At 39.5% G+C, this 22,856-nt stretch overlaps 1 protein-coding gene across 1 annotated transcript in view; it reads left to right on the top strand.

Annotated features, from left to right (window-relative positions):
• magi1b (membrane associated guanylate kinase, WW and PDZ domain containing 1b) overlaps window positions 1–22,856 on the top strand; it is a 154,171-nt gene that overhangs the window by 118,631 nt on the left and 12,684 nt on the right. Inside the window, 8 exon segments of the mRNA XM_055160545.1 lie at window positions 4,405–4,436; window positions 4,815–4,859; window positions 9,032–9,278; window positions 13,836–13,927; window positions 14,659–14,811; window positions 14,813–14,852; window positions 16,644–17,039; window positions 20,754–20,921. Of these exon segments, the coding sequence (XP_055016520.1) occupies window positions 4,405–4,436; window positions 4,815–4,859; window positions 9,032–9,278; window positions 13,836–13,927; window positions 14,659–14,811; window positions 14,813–14,852; window positions 16,644–17,039; window positions 20,754–20,921 (1,173 nt within the window).

The following is a 22,856-nucleotide window of genomic DNA, read 5'->3' as shown; positions in this document are numbered from 1 at the left end:
TGAGTTACCGGCATCATAAGATTGGTGAAACTTGTATACTTTTGTACAGAGCCATTATGAGGAGATAAACATCCAGAAGGGACCATATCGATTGACTGGATGGGAAAGGAAGTCTTGTATTTTTGCCCTGCTTGCTCGCATTTAAAATTCTGCTGACTTAAAACTCCTAGTGGCACCATAATGAACAGCCAGACCTGAAGGGGAATGAGAGCAGAAAGGAGAGAGGAGAAGGGTCTGCCAACAAAGGTGCCAATGTATCACTACATTGTTTTGTTTTTTATTTTATTTTTGGTGAGTATGGCTGGAAAATGTGCCCCAAGCCTGTCCTAACTCTCGTTGTTACAGATATAGGTTGGTAGAGTAGCCTGAAATTGCAATGTTATATCAAAATATTACTAGAATAGAAGTACAAAATAGTGAGAGTGAAAAATACATAACCTGGGAAACTACTCTATCCGGACATTATCTAATCTGTCATTTGAAGTTAATGTAACTGGAAGCACCAAACATTAAATAACCTTTGATTTTTTTTGTTTCAAAGGATAAAAAAATTACAAAATAATGAATGTCTTGATACTTGTAGCTTTATACTCACAGTGGAAAGAATAACAAAAACTTTTACTCAAGTAAAAGAGTACTGTTACACTGTCTAGTAGCCTATATTACTCAAATAAGAGTAAAAGTATGGTGTTTGAAATTCACTCAGAAAAGTAGATTTTATTTTTTTTTAAGTATTTAAGAGAACTTTAATAGCGATTGGGAAAGTCATGCTTCTTGACCAGTGCACCATTTCTTTCTGTATTTCATGTACTGTGTTTCCATGACAATCCTCTGCAGATAATCTACAAAGCGGTCCCTTGTGCGGGGTGGGCTTTTGTGGGTTCGTGGGAAGACCTTGCAATCCTGTCTTGAGAGAACTCCAATCTTGCTTTTTATTAATGGAAAAAAAAAAAATCATTCAGAAATCCTATGCCAACGCCATCGCATTCAATGCAGTAGTAAGCTCACCACAAACACTGTTGCTTGGAGACCGCCTGTCAGACCCTCATGGTCACTGGGCATTGTCGCCACGGTGACAGATGGACCTGCCTGTTGGAAGCTGCCGGCGCTAACTGTGAACTAGCATCACGTTCACACAGGAACTGGAAAGGATAGTATCGTCTGCTGTGTAATGGGCAGTGTTTATTAAAAGGTGTGTTGCCAACAATGACCTGTTTGCTGAAGAGGCCATGCAAAGCTCTTAATCAAGGTTATGTAAAATCCAGGCAACTATTGATGCATTTTCATTGTTGCCATATGTGTCAAATAGAGATTGTTTTGGTTAGCCGTTTTGGGCAGCCTAATTTTAAAAAGACCTACTGTACTTGTGTCTGCTATGTAGTTATAATCTATGACACCTGTGGATCATTATACATTATAATTTGGACTGCAATGTTCATCTAAAATTACTTAATTTTAAAAACAACGAAAAACATTTTTGGGTGAGTAAGTGGTGCATGGACCCGACTATAACATGGTTAAAAACTCTTTTAAAAAAAAAGTCAATTTCACATAAAAGGTCTGCTTAAAATTAGATTTGAAGTCGCTAAATTGTTGTTTTTGTATATTCATTTGGTAAGGCATCTCTATGGACATTTCGCCCATCTGGTCAGTAACTCAAAATTTTTCATGTTCAATCCTGAGCTTTATCCATGGCAATCAGAATAATGGAAAATAAGAGCCATTACCATCGCGATTGACAATTTAGAACAAAATATTAAATCTTTCTAATGGAGGAAAAAGTTCTTAAATTTTGCATAACAGTAAGATGAAACTCATTATTTTTTATTAGTCCTTTAGCAGTTTATTTCTAATTTTATATTATAATTTTCACTCTTTTCATCTATCGTATTAATAGTCCTCATTGGAATTCAGGGCAAAATGTTGATCATCCATCACAAACAATGCATACAAATAATGTGCCGTTAGCTTGGACAGTCTGTCATTACTTACTTTTGAGAATATATGTGCTGCCAAGCACTGGAAGATTGAGCAAGCAGAATGAAATGAGCTTCGGGGCTGTGGTAGTTGATTATTTGAGAGTATGCAAGTTTTAGTAAAAACCAGAGTGCACACAATACTTGTTAGGCAATATTTGAAAATTCTCATTGACAATTCAGCTGAAAAAACAAAACAAAAAGGTGAGCACAAGGTGGACCAAGCAACTGTTCGGCTGGATGGTCTGACACTTTTTTTTTGTTTGTCTCTTATAAATCTATATAGAGACAAGCAGGTAGCACCACCAGGCCAAATTACAGTCATATCTGTGGAGAGGCAAGACAGTTCACAATAAGAATGTATGTTTTTGAGCAATGAAACACAAGTAGTCGAATAAATTAAAGTTATACATTTCAAGCAATACCTGGCAACTTTCAAGGCAATGCACTTACATCTCCAAGGAGACTGACAGATTGCAGGCTCTTCACCAGAAAAGTTGCATAGTGCACCTTTCATTACTTTTCTGTCAATATAAATTCATCCAACCTTAAATGCGGTGTATGAGTATATTAAGAAGTCAAAACACAGTCAACAGCAACAAAAATAGTTCTCATTTTGTGGTTCGGGAGTTCTGACATAGAATTCTTTGCATGCATTGAATCTAAAAGCAGGATTCTCTGCCGGGAATTGATTTCTTTTGACGTGATACATAGGTGAAAGGGGGAAAAGGGAGAGAGTGAGAGAGGGGGGAGAGAAAATGTGCAGACAAAACACAGTTGGAGCTGTCAGCTGTGAACGGAGCAGATGTCTGAGATGTGGAAGAGAAGGCGTGTATGATCCATATCTGATCCTCTTCTGTTCCCTCATGGTTTGACTTGCACAACTCGACCAATTTCTTTATAATACTTGTAGTAGCCCCTCATTTAAAGTGGAACCAAACACTACTACTACTACTACTACTACTACTACTACTACTACTACTACTACTACTACTACTACTACTACTACTACTACCACTACTACCACTACTTTTTTTTTACTATTCAACTGTGTATATTGTGTTTTAATAGCATTATCTATCTGTTCCTAGACATTTTTTGGCAGCTTTAGTAGAAAATGTGCAGATTTCTGGTCAAAAGCGTTTAAATAAGGTGGCCTCTGCAATTTCAAGTAGTTGGTGACATCACACAAGACTGCCCTTATTATACCTTGGTATTTCTGATTGCAAACACGTGGCTGCATGAGTGGAGTTTGAAGTGTGGTCACCTGTTAGACCCCCACCACCTCCACCACTTTTTTCTTTAGTCACCCAGTTTAGGCGCTGTATTCGAAACGTGGTTGGAGGTGGAGTTTGGATGTTTGGTTCCACTGAACATTGTTGTACATTCAGAGATTACACATATCAGTCTTAATATCAGCGTCTCATTTCCATAACTTCATACAGCAGATTATTTCAGCAGGCAGAGTAAGAGAGGCAGAGTGCGCTTGTGTGTGCTTAAAACACATTTGCGACTAGATCTCCACTGAGTTAGCGTAGCAGCCATCAGTCACTCCTCCTTTTGTGTGGCGTAATGATATTTCTCCATGATATTTGTGTGCTCTGCTCGTTCACGCGCGGCACTGCCTGTCACACCTTAAGCATGCATGGATTTGTGTGTGCCGCTGCATGGATGTGAGCTTCAAAAGGAGGGGAAATGGGAGGAGGGCGAGGGAGCGCGCTTCACTGATGCTGAGGGGAAGAGAGAGTGAGAGGGGAGGGCAGTGTGCAGAGAGGTGAGCGAAAGAAAAAAGGAAAAGCAGCCGGAGAAGGGAGAGACAGGAGGACGCGCTAACTGCCTATAGATGCTGGAGCCTTCGACCGAGGAGTGCGGCGCTCAGTGGACACACGAAGATGGTCTCAGTAAGAGGGGAACTGACGGTTGCCTATAATTTAGTGTTCAGTATCTTGGACTCCTTTTCCATGGGTAATGCTACGGCATGGACTCTAGAGCACAGCTGTCTTTCTCTCTTCTCTTTTCTATGGCATTAGTTGCTCTTTGGGCTCTTGTGAACTCCCCCCTCTCCTCTCCCTCTCATGTCACCACTGCGCCTCGCACTAAACCCAGGCTGGAGCCCTGGGGGTTGTCTCTGGCCAGCCTCTCTCTTCTGTCTCTTGCGCTGCACCAGTCAAAGCCGGCGCTGACCGCGGCAGTGATGCAGATAGATCGCGGCGCTGCCTGCCCCCCCCCTCCTCCACCCCCACCCCCCTGCCACTGCCACCGCCGCCGCTGAGCGCAGGATCCGAGCAGGGGACGCGATAGTAGCAGCCACAGCGGCAGAACAGGGCTTGGCGCGCACTGTTTTGACCTGTTTTGTTTTTCTATATTTTCTGGATTAAAACTATTGTGGTAACCTACTTTTGTTTTTTTTTTCTGTTTGGCTTCACAGGAGTGGCACCTGCAAAGAAGAGCCCCAAATTGGTGAGTAGTTTTGCTTTGACTATAAATTGGCCGTGTTGCATAGTACAGTATCGTGAACCTGTTAACTCTGCTTGGAACTTAAAATGTGTGTGTATGTGTGTGTGTAAGCTACATCCAGTGTGCTTTATGTGGGTGGATCCTGGTATCCTATCTCCCCTCCTCTCTCTCCCCACTTTTTCATCATCACCCCTCTATGCTCCGGGGGTGCGGGGGGCTTTGATGGCCACGTGAACTGGGTTGCTAACAGGCTTATGGAGGCTGGGTGCTCGGCTGCTGCTGTTAGGTGCTCCCAGTGTGATGTGAGGTGCTGGGAGAGGGGCTCGTGCTGTTGATTTGATTCAAGTGTTTTATCACGTGTTGTTTTTTGTATTCTTTCAGGATAATTATGAGTTGGCCCCACCGTACAGAGATTACACTAGGACGGTATGTGATGGTATTGTAGGAATGGTGATGGGTCAGACTGCAGTTTTCAGCTTTTGTATTACTATAGATGCAATATGGTAATACTTCGCTCAAGTGGCTATAAAGGGCTTTACTTCTATACTGTTTGGTATGGTGCTGTGAGAGTCAGTGGATACTAAGATGTGCACAGCTTTCATGATAAATGAATTATGACCTTATGGGATGTGGGGAGCTCGGTGATTGGCCAGTGTCTTCTGGAGTAGGAGAAAGTAGCTGTTTAATACATGCACAGAGACAGTATAGAGAGTATAGAGAATACAGGCTCCAATATACCAAGAGGTTTAAACAAAAGAAACAAACCTCTGGGTATGTTTGTAATGAATATATGTCATTATAACAGTAGAAACTGAAATCTTAAAAAAAAAAAAAAAGGTCAGATTTTTTAAAGGTCTTATATTATGCAAAATATTTTCTTGTGAGTTTTCAGCCATGTTACAGTGTTGTCACCTCATCAAATACACACCTGGAGTTGTGTTTTGTTTCATTCACACATGTTTGAGTAACCCTTTATTATTTGTCTATATCTCTGAAGCCACCTTGTGACATCATGCAGTCGAAGTTTTCAAGTTAACAGGGTACTTTTTACCTTTTGTTCAGTAGAGATCGGCATTTCCAGGTCTGAAATTATCAAAATGATTCTATTGAAGTTGTATGGAGTTTAAAAACACAGGCCAGCAATTCCTATCTTACCACATGACATCACAAGGTGTTTATGATTTAGAGAAGAACTAAATGCCTAAATATGCATGATTGGTGTGTCCAGGTCTGTTTTTGATGAGGAAACAACATTTTAACACAGCTCAGAAAATAACGTTACATGGGCCCTTTAAGGTAGATAGCAGTTGTTCATTGATTTGATGAAGCAGTACATTTGTTTGTATTGCCCCCACCCAGTCTGTTGCCTGTCTCCTGCCTCCTTAATAAGTTATCGGACTAGACAAGGAGCACTGTGACTGCCGAAGGTCAATTCTAATAGACCCATCCCGGAATTCAGAGTGGGTTTTCTCAATTTTGTGTCTCATCAAATCGCATAGGCCCTGATTAACTGCAAAAAAAAATCATTTCTCGGGTTGGAGTTCAGCTTTACATCTGCGCCTAATTACAAAAGTTCATTGATTTTTCCACATTTCTCCTTTGAAGTGGACCTAAAATAACCTTACCATTTAGGCCACTGGACTTAGTCAATGTTTACTTAAAGATACACTGCGCAACTTTTTGGTGGAGGGTCCGTCGCCTGCTTGTCCCCATGGAGATGTTATAGCTTTGTCTAAAATGTTCCACAGTGTAGGTTAAATTTATCTATCACAAGGGAGACGAGCAGGTTAGAGCACTATGCTACATTACAATTCAGATCTATGGAGAGTCACCCCTATTCATAGAAGGAATTATTGTATTTTGAGCAATAGAAACACCCATAATGGCTAAAGGCTAGATGGATATGTTTAATGTCATACCATGGAACATTCCAGGCAAAGTAGGTAGCGGACCCTCCACCAAGAAAGTTGTGCAGTGATCCTTTAAAGGGCACATATTATGCAAAATTCATATTGTTAAAGTTTAACCATATTAATGTCCCCTCATCAGAAACATACCTGTATTTTGTTGTATTTTACACATGTTTCATTTATCCATAAATATAACGCCGAGTACTCTAAAATTCTCCTTTTTTATTTTGCCTGGATTGTTGCATCACAGGTAAAAATCTAGACTTCTTCTGCACGGGTTTAACGGCCATAAACCATCACTGGACTCATTCTGTGGTCAAATTGCCTTCACAACAAATGCATGGCTCCACTGAAATGTTTTTTTCCAATTGATTATAAGTTAATCATTGTAAAATACTCATCCTGAGGTAACCAAAAGCATGATTTGAACGGGATTAAAGCCACAAGACTGCATAATATTTGTTCTTTAAAGATTTGAATGCTTTAACCAGAGCAATAAATGAAACATGGATTGCAGAGGTGCGTGAAACTGATTTGAGTAATGAGAAGTACTTTGAAGCCCTTTGATACAGAAGAGCAGATTAGCTCCTTGCCTCCACCCATTTTCACAGTGTATTTTTATCCTTCGCATCCAAAGGACAGGATTGTACGGTGCTGTAAGGAGACTGGGTTGGTTTTATACTCTTTGTTTCTCCTATTGATTACTTCATTTACAGGCAAGGGTGGGAGAAATATGATCTGCTATTGCACAAAAAATACAAGTTACTACCAATATTGAACAGCTACAGTCAGGTTTACATCTTCTTCAAGGTAAACCATATATAACATTTTTATTTCACATTTTGTAAACATGACCAAGTGGTGGAATTTTTTCATTTGGCATTGAGAATGAAAAAACAAAACAAAACAAAAAAACATGTATGTGTCCACTACATCCAGGTGAAAGCACTGGCAACACAAGTTTAGTTGTAATTGTACTTCCTTTTCTAAACCAACAAGAGTGCAAGCTACGTGTTGCACCTTTTAAGTTGAAAATACTAAAACCAAAGACATTAATATTTTACTTATTATACATGCTCAAATACAAATAGGAATGTACTTTCTGTAGTACTTTCAATTAGTTACTTTTATGCTGCCTTTCTTACTACTAATACTGCTATTACAACTCAGTATGTTGTAGTATATAGTGAAGAAAATGATGTGAAGGACTATATAGATAAGCTTATGGAGTAGAGAGCAGTGAAGGTCATAGTTAAACCAGGTGCTTAAAGGCCCATGCTACAGGGCACTGCAGTATCTCTGAGGAGGTCTACACTGTCAGTAGTTGAATCCTGCTTTCTGAACCTGCTGTGTGTATTATTCAAGTCTGTATCACTGCTTATGTAGTTTTAATATATTCCACGGTATTGAAGAAAAGAAAAGAGCTATCCAGTCCCTTCAGTTGAGTTGTAGTTTTTTTTCCCCCTCTTTTACTTAATCATGAGAAGCCACCCGACTCTATTTCCCGCTACTGTTTGATAATCCTCTGTTTAAATCCCTTTATCATTCCTTGTGTTCTATGAAATTCCCACCCAAGTGACAGTGGATTTTTCACATGTGCTATAGCAAAGGAGTAACCTCTCCCCCACATTGCAGTTTAATCTGTGTCAAAGCTGGACACATATTTTTATGAACTAAATTCGACTTCTCAGATCTGTAATGACTGATTTGTGCGTAACTTATTTATATATTTTTTAAAGAATCAGTCAAATTGTGATCATTAATTCTAACGGACCAACAGTTTGTACCTTAAAATACACTGTTGTTGTTTGTCTCTGAGCAAATGTAGTCACGTTGAAAAGCTACAGACCAAAGCCACAACAAGATTCATTCATTCTTTATCAAGACATTTGCTCAGCTTCTTGAGTTATTTTTAAAGACCGTACAGTAGGAGATGTATTTATCTTGTTGACATGTTTCAACTGCGAGCTGCAAGCCGTATTGTCTTTAAAACGAACCCAAGAAGTTCTGGTACAAAAGAAGAAAAAATTAACGTTTTTGAATTGACATTTGCTCAGGATTTGCACATTACAAAACTCCCCCACTGTACCTTTTGTCCCATCTGTACCTTATTTAGTGGCTATGCTTACATACACACCAAAATCTGATCATTATCTGATTTCTGAAGTTATCAGATTACTGAAAGGTCATGCACAGTTTCTGATTGTTCACACGTGTACTGGTTTGACAAGGAAAATTATGCAAAAGTGGCAAGGACAAAAATGAAAAGGAGTGTTAAAAATCAAAAGAGTTGTTTTAAAATCCATTGTACTTTGTATTCCAAATATAACAGTTACTCTAAAAATCCATTCACATGCACACCAAAACTTGATGATTATCCGATTTCTGGACATTTAATATAATTTAAATTATCTCTAAACCACAAAATCTAATGTGAGTGATCGGAATGACAATGATCAGAAAGAAATTTTGCTTTCTTGTCTTATCTAATCCTATAGCTGTAAAAATATGATGACAATGTATGTAACTGCAGTCATAGAGGAAACCATTTGTTTATGATGATCAGATTTATTTTGTATAAGTAAACACTCACACAGTGTTACTTTATGATCGAGTTATCTGATTTCTCTAGTTATCTGATTTCTACTGGACATGTACTGGACTGACCTTCATTTGCTTTGTTAACAGCAACTCACGAGGAAGGACAGTCAGAACAGCTCCCAGCACAGCGTGTCCAGCCACCGGAGTGCCCACACAGACTCGCCTGTGCACTCGTCTCTGGCCGCCCCCCTCAACGAGACGTCAGCCCCCCCTGCCCCGTCACAACCCCTGCCCGGCCTGCCCCCCCAGGACTCCCCCGCCGACGGGACCATCCAAAGGAAACCGGACCCTGTCAAAATCTGGGTCCAGTCCAGGAGCATGTATGAAAGTAGGCGTAAGTATATTTTATTCTGGTGGCGGTTGGAGAAGGGCTGCATGGTGCATGGGGTGAGTTTTATAGGGGAGCGATGGTGTGGCTGGTGTCGCGTATAGTTGGATTAAAGGTACATTGTGTAACTTTTCTGGTGGAGGGTCCGACAAATGCTTTTCTCCATGTAGATGTTATTGGTTTGTCTGGGATGTCTCACAGAATGGTATTAAACCTTTTTATCTTTATGGAGACCAAACCAGACAAGTTACAGGTAATATCTGCGGAGAGGCAACCCCGCTCACAATCAGAATACTAGCTATATAAGCAGGTAACGGACCCCCAACCAGAAAGTTGCATAGTGCACCTTTTAAGTGTTACATTTGGGTTTAGTAGATTAGTTTTAGTATGAATGAATGTTAAGTTTAGATGCTTGCTGTAGAGTTTAAAGCAGAACTCTTATGCAAAATTGACTTTTCAGAGCTTATAGATGTTTCTCCTTCTCATTTACCCTCTTGAAGTTGTTTTTGGAGTGATTAGTGCATCTTTGAGCAATCTTTAATTGCTTATTTTTAAGATGCCATATTGCAAATCAATCCTCGTTTTCACAACCCCTGGCATACGCCCACTGCTCTGTACTTACTTTGCTTTAAAATTTTATTTTCTTAATCTCTTATATGCGTACAATTTGGCAGCATCACATTGTCATTTTGGTACAAACAGAAAAAAAAAAAATCCACTACTCGCTGCAGCTATCTATCAGAGATGCATATGATACTACCAAAAAGAAATAACAAAAAAATCCCCACTAGTGTACAGAAAGAATACAAAAGATAATTATAGTGATCCAAAAAATACTGTTCCAGCTATAATTTATTGAACGATAAGTCAATATAATTTTGAGACTAGCCTATTGGTTTGTAGTAAGCAAGGCTATTTCAGTCATAGATGAGACAAAAAGAGAAGGCTGTCGTATTTTGTTACGCTCATTTCATTAACACTGTATTTCTAATGTGTTTAATAAGCCCACACAAGTCCAATGTGAGCGACTTTGTTCCTATTGCCAACAATACCGCCATTGACACACTTTTACTACACCAGACATCCCCGAAGACACTTTGGGCATATTTTTAGCGTCCGTAGTAGAATGAATGTCAGTGGATTGCACGCCTCTGTCAGGCCTGCCTCTCTAAAGGGAGGATGCTCCAATTAAATAGAATAACCCTTGCATTCACTGCCAAGTTCAACACAGGAGCCCAAAGCAGAGATAGGATAACATCGTCCCACTCCTCCTGGATACACTTGTTATTAGAATTTAAGATGCCCATATGGCGCAATGTAGACAGAAAGACTGAGGCTAGTAAAACAGGTTTCCATGAATATAGCAAAAATAAGGGAGGAGAGAACAGAGTAAAATAAAACCAAGAGGGACACAGCTACATTTCTGCAGTGGGATTCTGGCTGGAGCTGCAATATTGTGCCTCCTCTACACAGTTGTTGGCATTAGATAGAAGGCTAAATTGACATCTGGGAGTAGGGAATAGCACAAGGTCACTCTTAATGGGAAATTAACCGGAGACTTCGCTTTAAATAAAAAGATTAACCACAAGCACCGCATAAGTACGGGGCTATTGAATGGTTCTAGCTAGTTGGTTTTAATAGCGTGAACATGAGGGGAGCAGGGAGGTTGTGGACTGACCTGTAACCGTAGGTGTAAATCGGCCCCCTTTCTTCATGCTGCATTGAGTCTTCCTCCTAAAACCTACTGTACTAACCCTCTAGGCCTTGGCTGTGGCTAAGAACTTTCTCTACGCAACATTTGGCGTAATGAAAAAGTCTGCAGAGATCAAGGTCCTATAAGCACACAATGTACCCAGCTGAGAAATCCCTTTAAAGAATGACCTGCTGTGAGACTTAAAACTCACCTGCGGAATTCCAGCATTCACACATTAATATTCCATCTTCAGGTTAAAGGTGCACTACGTAGCTTTTCTGGTAGAGAGTCAGTCACTTGCTTGCCTCCATGCATTTTTTTCTTCTTTTAACATTAACCACTTAGGTTTTAAAGGTGAACTGCGCAACATTTTTAGTGGGGGGGTCCACCACCTGCTTGTCTGTGTGGAAATGTTATTGCTTTGTCTAGAATGTTCCACAATATGACATTATACATATTATCACAAGGCAGACAAGCAGGTTACAGCACGGCGATACTTTACAATTCAGATCTGTGGAGAGTCATCCCTATTCACAGAAGGAAACAGCTGTAATGAATGCATATGTTTAATGTCATAATGTCACATTCCAGTCAAAGCAATAACATCTCCATGGAGACAAGCAGGATGTGAACCCTCCAGCAGAAATATTGTGCAGTACACCTTTAATTAAAGCGAACATAGTAGGAGATGTGTTTGTTATTTTGGCTGCTATCTAAAAGCCATCTTGAGAACTGTCCTACATACATCTTTTACTGTATTGTAAAGAAAAATCGAAGTCAAGTTACAAGTCAGATCTGTGTAGAACGAACCCTTCACTCATTGTAAGAAAGCATGTTTTTCAAGGGATCTTTGTGAAAACATCTGTAATTGAATAACTGCAAGCTAGATAAGTTTAATGCAGTACAGGTAAAGCAATTACATCTCCATGGAGACGAGCAAAAAGCGGATCCTCAGACAGAAAGATTACACAGTGCAACTTTAATCTCCCCACCATGCTGCTCTCATTAGTGCCCAACAGTTTTTCACTGTAATGCCATGAACTCAGCATATGGTCATCCGTCTTTGGAAAATATCGATCCGTCCTCACCCAGATGCCCTGCCATGGCGATCACTTATGGATCTATTCATTGACAGCAGTGCGGCCTAACCACGACTGACCCCCCCAAAGTGGAAGCACAGATTGCTACAGTTAACCCGGTGACTTTTCCTCTCCGGTCCCTTTCGCAGCTCCATGGTGATAGATTGGAGCCGATGGCAGCACTCCGCAGGGATTTTAGCTGTTGACGAAGGGAACAGATTGGTAGCAGCCTGGTTAGGCCTTCTGCCGCTCGGATCGCGTCTCCCTGGCTTCCCTGGCCCTGGAGATGGTGCCCTGTGATAGCTCTATGGAAATCTCTGTTCAATAGTTAGTTCGCTTGTACATACATAAAGACAAGTATAAATATGCAAAACTAGGAGCGAAGAGTCCTCCCACTTACACCAGAGGACACAAACTTAATTCGGTATGCGCGCGATCCGTCACTGGCTGTGGGTTCAGATTAAGGGCGACAGGCTTGGGCGCACACATCAACTTTGATTTCTCAGTCTAATCAAGTAAATAGATAGAGAGCAATAACAACTCTAGCTTGTATTAATGTCTATGTCAAGCGGTCACACGAGGGGGTGGTGGATGGATGGATTTCTTGCAGTGACACAAAACGATCATGAAATCACCCACATACAGTAGCAATAGATGACTGTTAAAGCATTTTTTTTCCTCTACTCTCAAACTCCTTACTTTAGACAGAGCTAGGACTATCATTTGGAGTTATTTAAAGATCTATAAAAGAATAACATATTTTTGGTAGGACGAGTACTGTTTTTAGCTCTCTCAATTTTTTTTTTTGCTGAAAATAGATCCCCTTTGAAACGAATAGTTCATTTGCCTGGGATCAAGAAAACACACTTCTCCAATACTTTATAAAGATGTTAGTCTCCGTCTTCCTGAGTTCAGATGGGCACGGTCTGTCCGTATCAAATCTGAAAAACATCATGGGTTTCTGCAACGTCAATGAACCAAGCTTGCTTGGGATCCAGAGTACACACTTCTTCTGTACTTTACAAAGATGTGAGTCTGGTCACTGGTGAATCTTCCAGTTTCCAAATGGGCACAATTGGGAGGTGAATTAGCTAATCAGGGACATGCGTGGTACATCTTATCAGAAAAAAAGGAAAAAATATTGCAGGTGCTTAAAAAACATTGCGGATTTCTTTCGAATCAATGAGCAAAGCACTAAACTCTGTTAATCTGAGGTGAGATCAATTTAATCTTGTTTGTAAATGATGTGTGACCAGTGAGCTCCTTCGTTTCTCATACTGAAAAAAACAACTCTGAGAAAAAAACAACGAATCTGATTGCACAAAAGCATTTGAGCGATTGCATTTGAACGGGCTTGAGATTCAGCGAAGGGCGTGGGGACCAAACTGATATTGATCTGTATTAAAAAAAACAGAGCGATCATTCTGGATTTCCAGGTGAAGACAAAAAGCACTACAGTAAACTATTTGATTCAAAGTGGGATGCTTTTTAGTTTTCCATGCGTCACTGAAATAAACAAATCTGATTGCATGGCAGTGTTTAAGCCTGGCTTGAAACATGGTGAAGGGAGTCGTGACCAGACTGCATAAAATCTCACTGTGTTAAAAATGAGCTATGAGCTTACCTGGAAAATATTTCATACCTGCAAAGCTACAAATCAGACATAAACGTGTGGCTGTTTTTCTTGTATGGTTGTGGACTAAAGTAGAGCCGTGTTCTGTACTATTGGTATTGGCATGTACAAGTATAACTGTAGATCCTGTACATTGTTAATGTTTGATTGTTCTTCAGTTCCAGACTTCCAGGAGCAGGACATTTTCCTGTGGAGGAAGGACACAGGCTTTGGCTTTAGGATCCTCGGAGGAAATGAGCCCGGAGAGCCAGTGAGTCAATTATAACCCTTCTCAAGTATCTCTCTACTATAGTGTTTCCACCATATACAGACAAATTCATATTAATAGGTATAAGTGCGTGGACCGAAGTATCTGTAATAGCCATGGAAAATAATCAATAACAGTGTTTGAGGTAGTTTCTTTTTTTATCAGGCATAAGCCATTCAAAAAAGAAAAAAGGGAATAATTAAAGAAAAAAAAAAAGACTTAAAGGCTCTGTATCTGATTTTTACTCTCTTAATAATGTGAAAAACAGAACTAGGTCATTTTAAACAGTTTGCAGTGATCCAAATTAATACTTACTCACCTTGTTTTTATAAGCACTTTTCACAATTTTCAGTAATCAGAACAGAGTTTTGCAGCCCTGGTACAGTTAGCAACAACTAGCATACTAACAGTGTACTTCCTGATTATTGGACAGTTTATAATTGGATGCAGACAGTATAAGGGTTAATTTTGACCCTAAGCTGCTTACACAATGAAAAAATCCAGTACAGGACCTTTAATTCTGCATATTTGTATTCACTTGGCCTCAAATGCACTCTTTTATTGAACAACCTGACGTATTTCAAAGACTCATTAACAGCGGTCAATAGAAGTTAAACTGACATCACTAATCAGAAATGTGTGGACTGCACTTTCTCTGAACCTTTTTGTCTCTAGTTTAGTTTATTTATGCACTTATTGTTGATTAGGCCTGTCACATTGTGCTTGTGTTGCAGATTTATATTGGCCACATAGTGAAATATGGTGCTGCAGATGAGGATGGGCGTCTCCGCTCGGGAGATGAGCTCATATGTGTGGACGGCACAGCGGTGGTGGGCAAATCACACCAACTGGTGGTGCAGCTGATGCAGCAAGCAGCCAAGCAGGGTCCACGTCAACCTCACCGTACGACGCAAGACCAACTACGCCGGTAAGAAACACACAGGATATTAAGTAGACTACAGCATTCTCTGGGGCTTCTGATAAGTGCTATGCTGTATATTGTATGCATATTGGTAAATTAGGTTAAAATTCCTTCATTCAGATGATTTGATTCAGACTAGCTATCTGTATTTGATCTGACTTAATTTTTAAATGTAGTTGCTTGTAGGGTCTATTTGGAACTTCATGACATTTTTGGTGGTTGTTAAGATTTAGGCTTGAAAGTTAAAAAAAAAAAATATATATATATATATATATAGATGTCTTCCTTATCCTAGTGGAAACTAATTTAGTTTGAAATAATAAGCAATTTATTGCTTATCACCTTACAGAAAGTTCTAGGTTCATCTCCTGGGCTTTTGTGTGTGTTTGTTTTTTTCTCTCTATGTCTGGGTGTTTCTTCGTTGGACGCTCCAGATTCCCCCATCAACCCTAAATATATATACATATATACTGTATACATAATAGGTCAAATCCTCCATCTATTTTATATATTTATAAACTATATTAAAGGCCATATTTAACCTTTTATTTTACCAGGAAGTCTCTTCAGATAAAATCTCTTCAAATTAAGAAGAATATGCTGAATCCAAGTCATCTGAACTGCATCTGGCCATTCTGTTTTGCAGTGTGCTTTTCATTTTATATACTTTTGTTGATACAAGTGGTTCAGTCACTCTGGGCTTTTAAATCAAGATATAGATCAGTGGTTGTGTATTTAAGTACCAAAGTGCTTTTGTTGCAGAGTTCCCCTGTTATTGCATGTGTAGAACTTCAGAAAGCAGCAGCACAGTTTTGCAGACTAACAATCTCCCCCTGCACACGATAAAGAAAGAGCCATAAATATGATGGAGAGGCCAGTCAACCTTCGGCCCGATGACAGCAAGCAGACATTAGTGCATTTTCTGCGTCTCTCAGTCTGCCTTGGAGCGTTGAGAATATGAGGCGCCTCCTTTGAGTAGCTGTACAGGAAATGAAATGCCCAGATACACAGCGGCACACAGCGCGTTAGTTCATATTTTGGTCTAAACAGATGAGCAGATAGTTGTGGAGCTTCTTTCAGGCTGATCTCACTGGACTTGTCTTATCAACTTAGCTGGACCAGTGAAATGTGTCGAGGTATAATCATCTATAATCTTAAGAGATGATTACTAAATTAGATGATAATCGTCATTCTGGCCACAATATAAATGATCTTTGAGAAGCAATTCAGTTTTTTTCTAAAAGTACAGGAGAATGTATTTTTGCATCTGACTGTAACTTCTCAGTCTCCATGGAGATGTAATTGTTTTTTCCCTGGAATGGTTCATAGTGGGACATTAAACCGGTATGATTCCATGGCAACATGTACATAAAGGTTAGATTTTGGGAAAGGCAACCACACTCATAGTAAGAATAAATATTTTCAAGGTATTTTAAGCTATAAAAACACTATTCCTCTGAGCATTTTTTGTGGACATAAATTTAATGTCATACAGTGAACAGTCAATGCAAAGCAATGACATCTCAATGGAGAAGGTGTATGGACTTTAAAAACACAGTGGAATACTTCCTGTATTGACACATGACTTCACAAGTTGGGACAGAGTGTCTTCTGTTTGAGAGAATTCAGCCTAAATATGCAGCTTCTGTGTGTTAAACATGCGTGAATGAAACAAAACACAACCCCAGCTATGTTTGTGATGAGGAAACAACATTATAACATAGACCAGAAAATAGTGTAACATGGCCTCTTCAAATCCTCTTACCTTGTTAACCACATCTTCTTTCTGATCTTTAGTGAAAGCCGAGGGAGACGTGCCGCCCTCGCCTGCTTCGTCCCACCACAGCAGTAACCAAGCACCCAGCCTGACAGAGGAAATCGGCAAACGTACGCCACAGGGCAGCCAGAACTCTCTCAACACAGTCAGCTCGGGCAGCGGCTCTACATCGGGCATCGGGAGTGGGGGAGGAGGAGGAGGAGGGGGAGGAGAGAGAGGGGCAAACAGCAGTGGAAATACAGTCGTCCCAATCTCGGCCCCTACCACGTCGTCCCAGCCCCCCATCGCCACCTCCACTGCCAACACAAGCTCCGCCCTGCAGCCTTATGACGTAGAGATCCGCCGCGGGGAGAACGAGGGGTTCGGTTTTGTAATAGTCTCCTCCGTGTCTCGACCGGACGCGGGAACTACTTTCGGTAAGATGCTTCCTGCTACACAAATTGCAAAGCGAGTCAATACACAATACATACCTGTGTTAGTATAGTCAGCAACGACTTTTTTGGCAATTTATTATTTGCTGTCAAAAATGTAACAAAAATAAATAAATTCAGATTAAATAGCTGAATACAACTATAGCTAAAATTGTATGTATTTTTGTTAATGCTGATGAATGCTAAATTAATAGTAGGGAAGTGGAAAATGGATCCAAGCTACCATTGAAACAACATGATTTTAATTTTAGGCCATAGTGACGCAAAGTAGCAAACTCAACATCCTTTGTACATGTGGTTGATGGTCTATGCTATTGATATTTTGAAGCAGATATCATCAACATTTCCTCAGGGTGTGTAACTAACTGTAGACACTGCTCTATCTGAAGCTCTTAAAACTTTTTTGACAGTGTCTCCATGGTACCTCCTCAACATTTGACTATAGACTTGCATATAGAGCACCCCCATCATGATATCACTGCAAAGTATCCATATAATTCTAGAAATCTAGCTTTAGGGTTACTAATTGTATTATACAGTTGGTCAACTACAAGACTTTAGCAAGACTTTCTGACTAGAATTAGACTAAAATTGAGAAGCATAATTTAACTAAATCTTAGCTGAATATGCTTTAAATCTTTTTTTCATAATTACCACTGATAAATATACACAGAATTTAGTCAGAATGTCCCAAGAACTTTTTCATTTTCGTTAAGTTAGGGCTATTAGCAGATCGTTTTATATGTTGTTGACTGAAATACTGATAGGGACTGTATTGTGTTGCACTTAGTCAAACATAAAACACATTTTATAGCTCCCTCCCTCTCTCTCTCTCTTATGACTCGGGCCTTTTATCCTTCCAACTGTACAGCCTGACTCTGCCTCCACTATAAAAACCTCTGCATGCTAAAAACTCTGACAACCTTCACCGATCCAAGCTATTTACAGTGTCTCAAGATCAATACGGGCGCTCTTCAAAGCAGCGTTTCTTCTTGCTCATTTTCATTTTCTGCACATGTCAAACTATACGACGCTAAGACCCCTTTCTCTGCTGCTACGGCTGCTGTTCTGTGTGCTTTCATAATTGATCACAAGTGGAGTGGGTCTTACATAAGCCACTTGTATTATTCAGCTGAACCTAAATGGCTTCTCCTCCCCGCCAGGTTGCCAACAGGAGCAAAATGGCAATTTAAACAAGCAGCTCTGTGACATTAATAGGGATGGGCGAGCTCTCGTTGCACAAGATCTCGTGAGACAAAACTGCCACGAGATTGTGTACACATGCTGAAAATTATCTTATAATATAGTCTTACAATGGCAGCAGAAATATTAAATAAAGTAGATCAAAAATGGTGAAGCTAAAATTGGGAACTGGATTTCACTATTTATTTATTATAAAGAATGTCAGAATCTCGTTTCGTCTCGTTCTCTTAGATCCAGTCTTATGTCTTGTCTCGTTTTGTAGAAATTGTATCTCGTCCCACCCCAAATTAGTGAACAAAGAATTGATTAGCAAGGTTAATGTGTTCATTCAAATCGGAAAGTCTTAGCATCCTAGTTTTTAGTTCATTGCCTGATTGCCGCTGCACTGTTGAGTTGACATAGCCACTGAGTTGATTTGTTCAGGCACTCTGCAGTGCCGATGCCCTGTTTTGAATTGTGCTCTCCTTTTTTGTAGAACACAAACAAAAACAGTTCTTAATAAAAAATAAAATAAAAATTGTCCAGCCGCTCTGCAGATGCTCTAATCAAGAAATGTGCTGTTTGTTATTTGCTTGGTGACAGCTAAATAGTCAGGTCCAGAGGATGGTCTGCTATGATTGCTCAGTAAAAGAAATGAAGTTTAGGAACAGAGTTATAAGTATGATTATGGTCAAAGTTAGGATTAGGAAATGGTTAGGGTTTGGTTGTTTAAGATTAGCAGCAGTTAGATAGTTGGCATAGTTGGCAATTGGTGCTAATTACACTACAATATACTGTATTTGAACATTGTAATTAATTCATTCATTACTAGGGAACTTGCTGAATTTCTTCCAAATATCGTTTCATATGAATTGATGTAATAAGACTATTTACTGGTTGTTGATGGCCAGAAAGTCTCAGAATATTTGAACTTTTTTCTCAAAGTGGTTCTGTAGTGACTTAAGACATAAATAACAGCAACACATTTAGATCATTTCAGTCATATTTATGTTTTAAGGAGAAAAAAAATCCACCAGTTGATATCTGGTATTGGCAGTTACTTAAATCTATAGTATCAGAATTGGTAACGTAACTGAAAAAGCCGGATCAGTGCATCCCTATTCATTATAATGAACAATGTAATATGACATTAAACAGCTAATTATACTGCATACTTATGTTACAAAAATATCAAATACTGAACTGATTCAGATAAACACAAGTCCCTCTTTTCAACAAGCTAGTTTTAATAGGCAGAGCTGTTGATTGTACCTACAATCAGATCTCGAAAAGGCATACCAACTCAACAGAGCACCGGCTTGACATTCACTTAAAAGTTTGACTGCAGACCTAAGTGGATAAGTCTCATCTTTTGTACAACTTTTACTACGCTTCCTCCTTTGCCTTGTAGTGCTGTCTACTCCACTATGACATTTCACTACTACTAACTCTTTCAGTGTGGGTGGACTGGAAACGTTCATCTTCCCAGGTTGGCTCGCAAAGTGCCCAAGCTTTATTTCAGCAGCCAAAGTAAAAAGAAAGGCCTTGGGGCTGGTTTGCTTATGAGTTAACCCAGCTTTCACATCTAATAGAAAATTCAACGTTCGTAAGCCAATAGGTTCTCCATGTCTGTTTCGCAGTAGAGAAACCTCATAATTCTGCCCACGCTGCCTGTGCTGTCAATATTGAGAGAAGCACGTTATTATTGTCTCCTGAACGACAGCAGCTCAGCCAGCCTCTGTCCACACATTTCTGAGTCGTTTACAATCCACAGTGGATAGAACCTTTTTAAAGGTCAGATTTATATTAGAGTGAAATAAGCCCAATACATTTGAATAGAGATAAACAATTTGGTGTAATCCCTCATTCATCCAACAGAGGTCCAATGGAGAAAAGGTTTCAGAAGTTTTCAGAGGTTTCAAAGGTAGTCATCTGGACTATTTTTGAAATCAACGTTTTGACTGGCATCCAGATGTCATTTTAGTCTGATGGTAGCAGTCTGGACTTATTTAGCTCAGTGCATTACAAGTTTCTCAGACCAGCACCATCAGATTATCAAATGACTTCTGGATGGGAGTCTAGATGAGCTTTTGAAACCTTTTCTGCCTTGGAGATAAAGAGTGCCCTTTCAAGACATCGAAAGCTAATGACTGATATTATTTCAGTTTATAGGGGAAGACATATGATAGTTCAAAATATACCCATTTGGTTGATATATTGAATTTCTAACAGTCGTGAATATAAAATAGTCATGGATATATAAGACATTTTTCTTCGCCGTCTCAGTACAAATGAGCCTACTTTGTCCTTGCATTGTAACCTGCAGTTCTCCTGGTGCTTTGGCTTGGCTTGCAATCGGTAATTTAACCCCTAACATTCTTCTTCTTCTCTGCTCTTATTCCAATTTTCCCTTTTCCCGCTAATTTCCCTGCAAATGAACACCACACATAATGCTTGAAAATGTGACAATGGTGACCACAGCTGGCAATGCATGTGTGGCCATGCCCCATAAAATAGGGCGCATCATCGAGGGGAGCCCAGCTGACCGCTGCGGGAAGCTGAAGGTGGGGGACCGCATCCTCGCTGTGAACGGCTGCTCCATTACCAACAAGTCCCACTCGGATATCGTCAACCTCATCAAGGAGGCCGGCAACACCGTCACACTGCGCATCATTCCTGGAGATGGTATGTACACAAATGTTTTGTTTCATGCACAGTATTTTGCTAAATAATCCTTCGCTAGAAGTTAATGAATAAATTGTTAATTAAAGGTGCACTATGCAGTTTCCTTGTATCCATGGAGATGTTATTTTTTGCCTGGAATGTTCCACAGTAAAGCATTAAACTGAAACTTAAATATTGCATTAAATTACGAAGAGACTAACAAGTGGTGGAAATGTTACATAATGCACCTTTAAATCTTTAGATCAGATTAGCATAGGTGCCCTACAAACGTGTATTTAGTCTGATCTTATTTTAGTCCTACAAGAATTTGAGAATGACCATTTCTTATTGATGATAGTGAAAATGAGGAGACAGGGGTTGAGGAGGCTGATATTTCTGCTACTGAGAAGGCAGAGCATATAAATGACTTGAAACACAATTGGTTAAGACAGTTGTTTCATTAGTACTCAAGGGCTGTTATTTAAGAAGTTATAAAGTGCTCACATACCACCTCTTGTTTAAATAACTGCATCCTCTCTTTATTTTAAATCCATTTTGTCTTATTTGTGCTAAGAGAAAAAAAACCTTGCTTTTAAAAATCCTTAAGTTGTCATGTCAGGAAGATAAAACGCCTGGGTGTGTCCTCCGTGTCAAATGGGCTTAAAGTTTTTCTAAGTCATCCCGGCCTGAGAGCTCTAGCTGCTTTGTGCTGTCAGATTCGCTTTTCAGCCCCTACAAATACTGTTTAATTAAGTGTATGTGTGCGTGTAGAGGAGGCGCTGCTTCCTGTCAACCTGAGCGCCGCTAGAAATTGGAGCTATTTGTCCGCTCCGGCTTGCTTTCCGGCTCACTTCTTATGGATGAAGAAGCATTTTTTTTATTTTGTAACTTTCTGTATACAGACTCAGATGATCAGAGTAAGCCAAAATTGTGCTGCTAAGAAAATACGCAACACAGTGCAGAGGAAGGTGAAATGACGAGATGTGATTTGTTGGGAAATGTTTACATGCATGCTACAACTGTTTCAGACTTGTTGTTGTCAATCTTTTAACTGTTTAAAATGCTGCAGTGTGCTTTGTTAGACTTGTATTGCATAGTAATATTATGCCTATAAAGCCCCGTCTCCTATAGCCAGATCAGGAAAGAAGAGTTGTTTTGGTTGATGTAGGAAATATAACTACATCCATAAGAGTTCAATAACAAACTTTGGAGGCTTGGTGCAAATCTTGGTGTAAGGGAAATTTACAAATTGATTCATTATTCATCAAGTTTTATGTGAGTTTAGTAGTCTGCTTAAAGCCATAGTATGCAATTTTTTGCCCAAAATACACAAAAATAAAATATTTTCTTCATTATGTTTTTAATGCGCTGAAAAATATACAGTATATTCTTACTCTTAGCGGGCTTTTATATCCACAAACCTGGCTCTTATTTGACTTGGAGGAAGGCCTTCTTCTTGTTTCCAATTTTGTTCCTTGGCTGTAATATTCCACAGTGTAGTATAAAACTGATCTATCTCCATGGAGAATGTGTCCAAAGTATGGATTTAACTTTCTGTTTCCATGGAATCACGCAGTTCACTTTCCATCTCCAGAAATTTTCATGCGGTCATCTTAAATTTCCAACCAAATAGATATTTTTGGTATCAGTATTGTTGATCAGAGGTGGGACCAAGTCATTGTTTTGCAAGTCTCAAGTCTTTGACCTGAAGTCCGAGTCAAGTCCCATGTCAAATACAGGCAAATCCAAATCGAGTCTTGAGTGGCTCTTAAGTCCAAGTCAAGTCCAAGTCTTCTGCTTTGAGTTTCAAGTCATTTCAAGTCTTTAAACCAAAGCCTACCAAATAAAGCTTAAATTTTTGCTATTTATATGAATTTTAAACTAAACTGTACTTATAAAAGTCATGCTATATTTACATATGAATATTTATATAAAAGTTGTAGAAATGCTACTTTT

The sequence above is a fragment of the Boleophthalmus pectinirostris genome, unplaced genomic scaffold, assembly GCF_026225935.1.
Source record: "Boleophthalmus pectinirostris isolate CB_2022bp ecotype Guang Dong unplaced genomic scaffold, ASM2622593v1 HiC_scaffold_3, whole genome shotgun sequence".
In the NCBI taxonomy this organism is placed as follows: Eukaryota; Metazoa; Chordata; class Actinopteri; order Gobiiformes; family Gobiidae; genus Boleophthalmus; species Boleophthalmus pectinirostris.
Note: the sequence above shows the minus strand (reverse complement) of the source record. Positions and strands in the feature narration are given on the sequence as shown.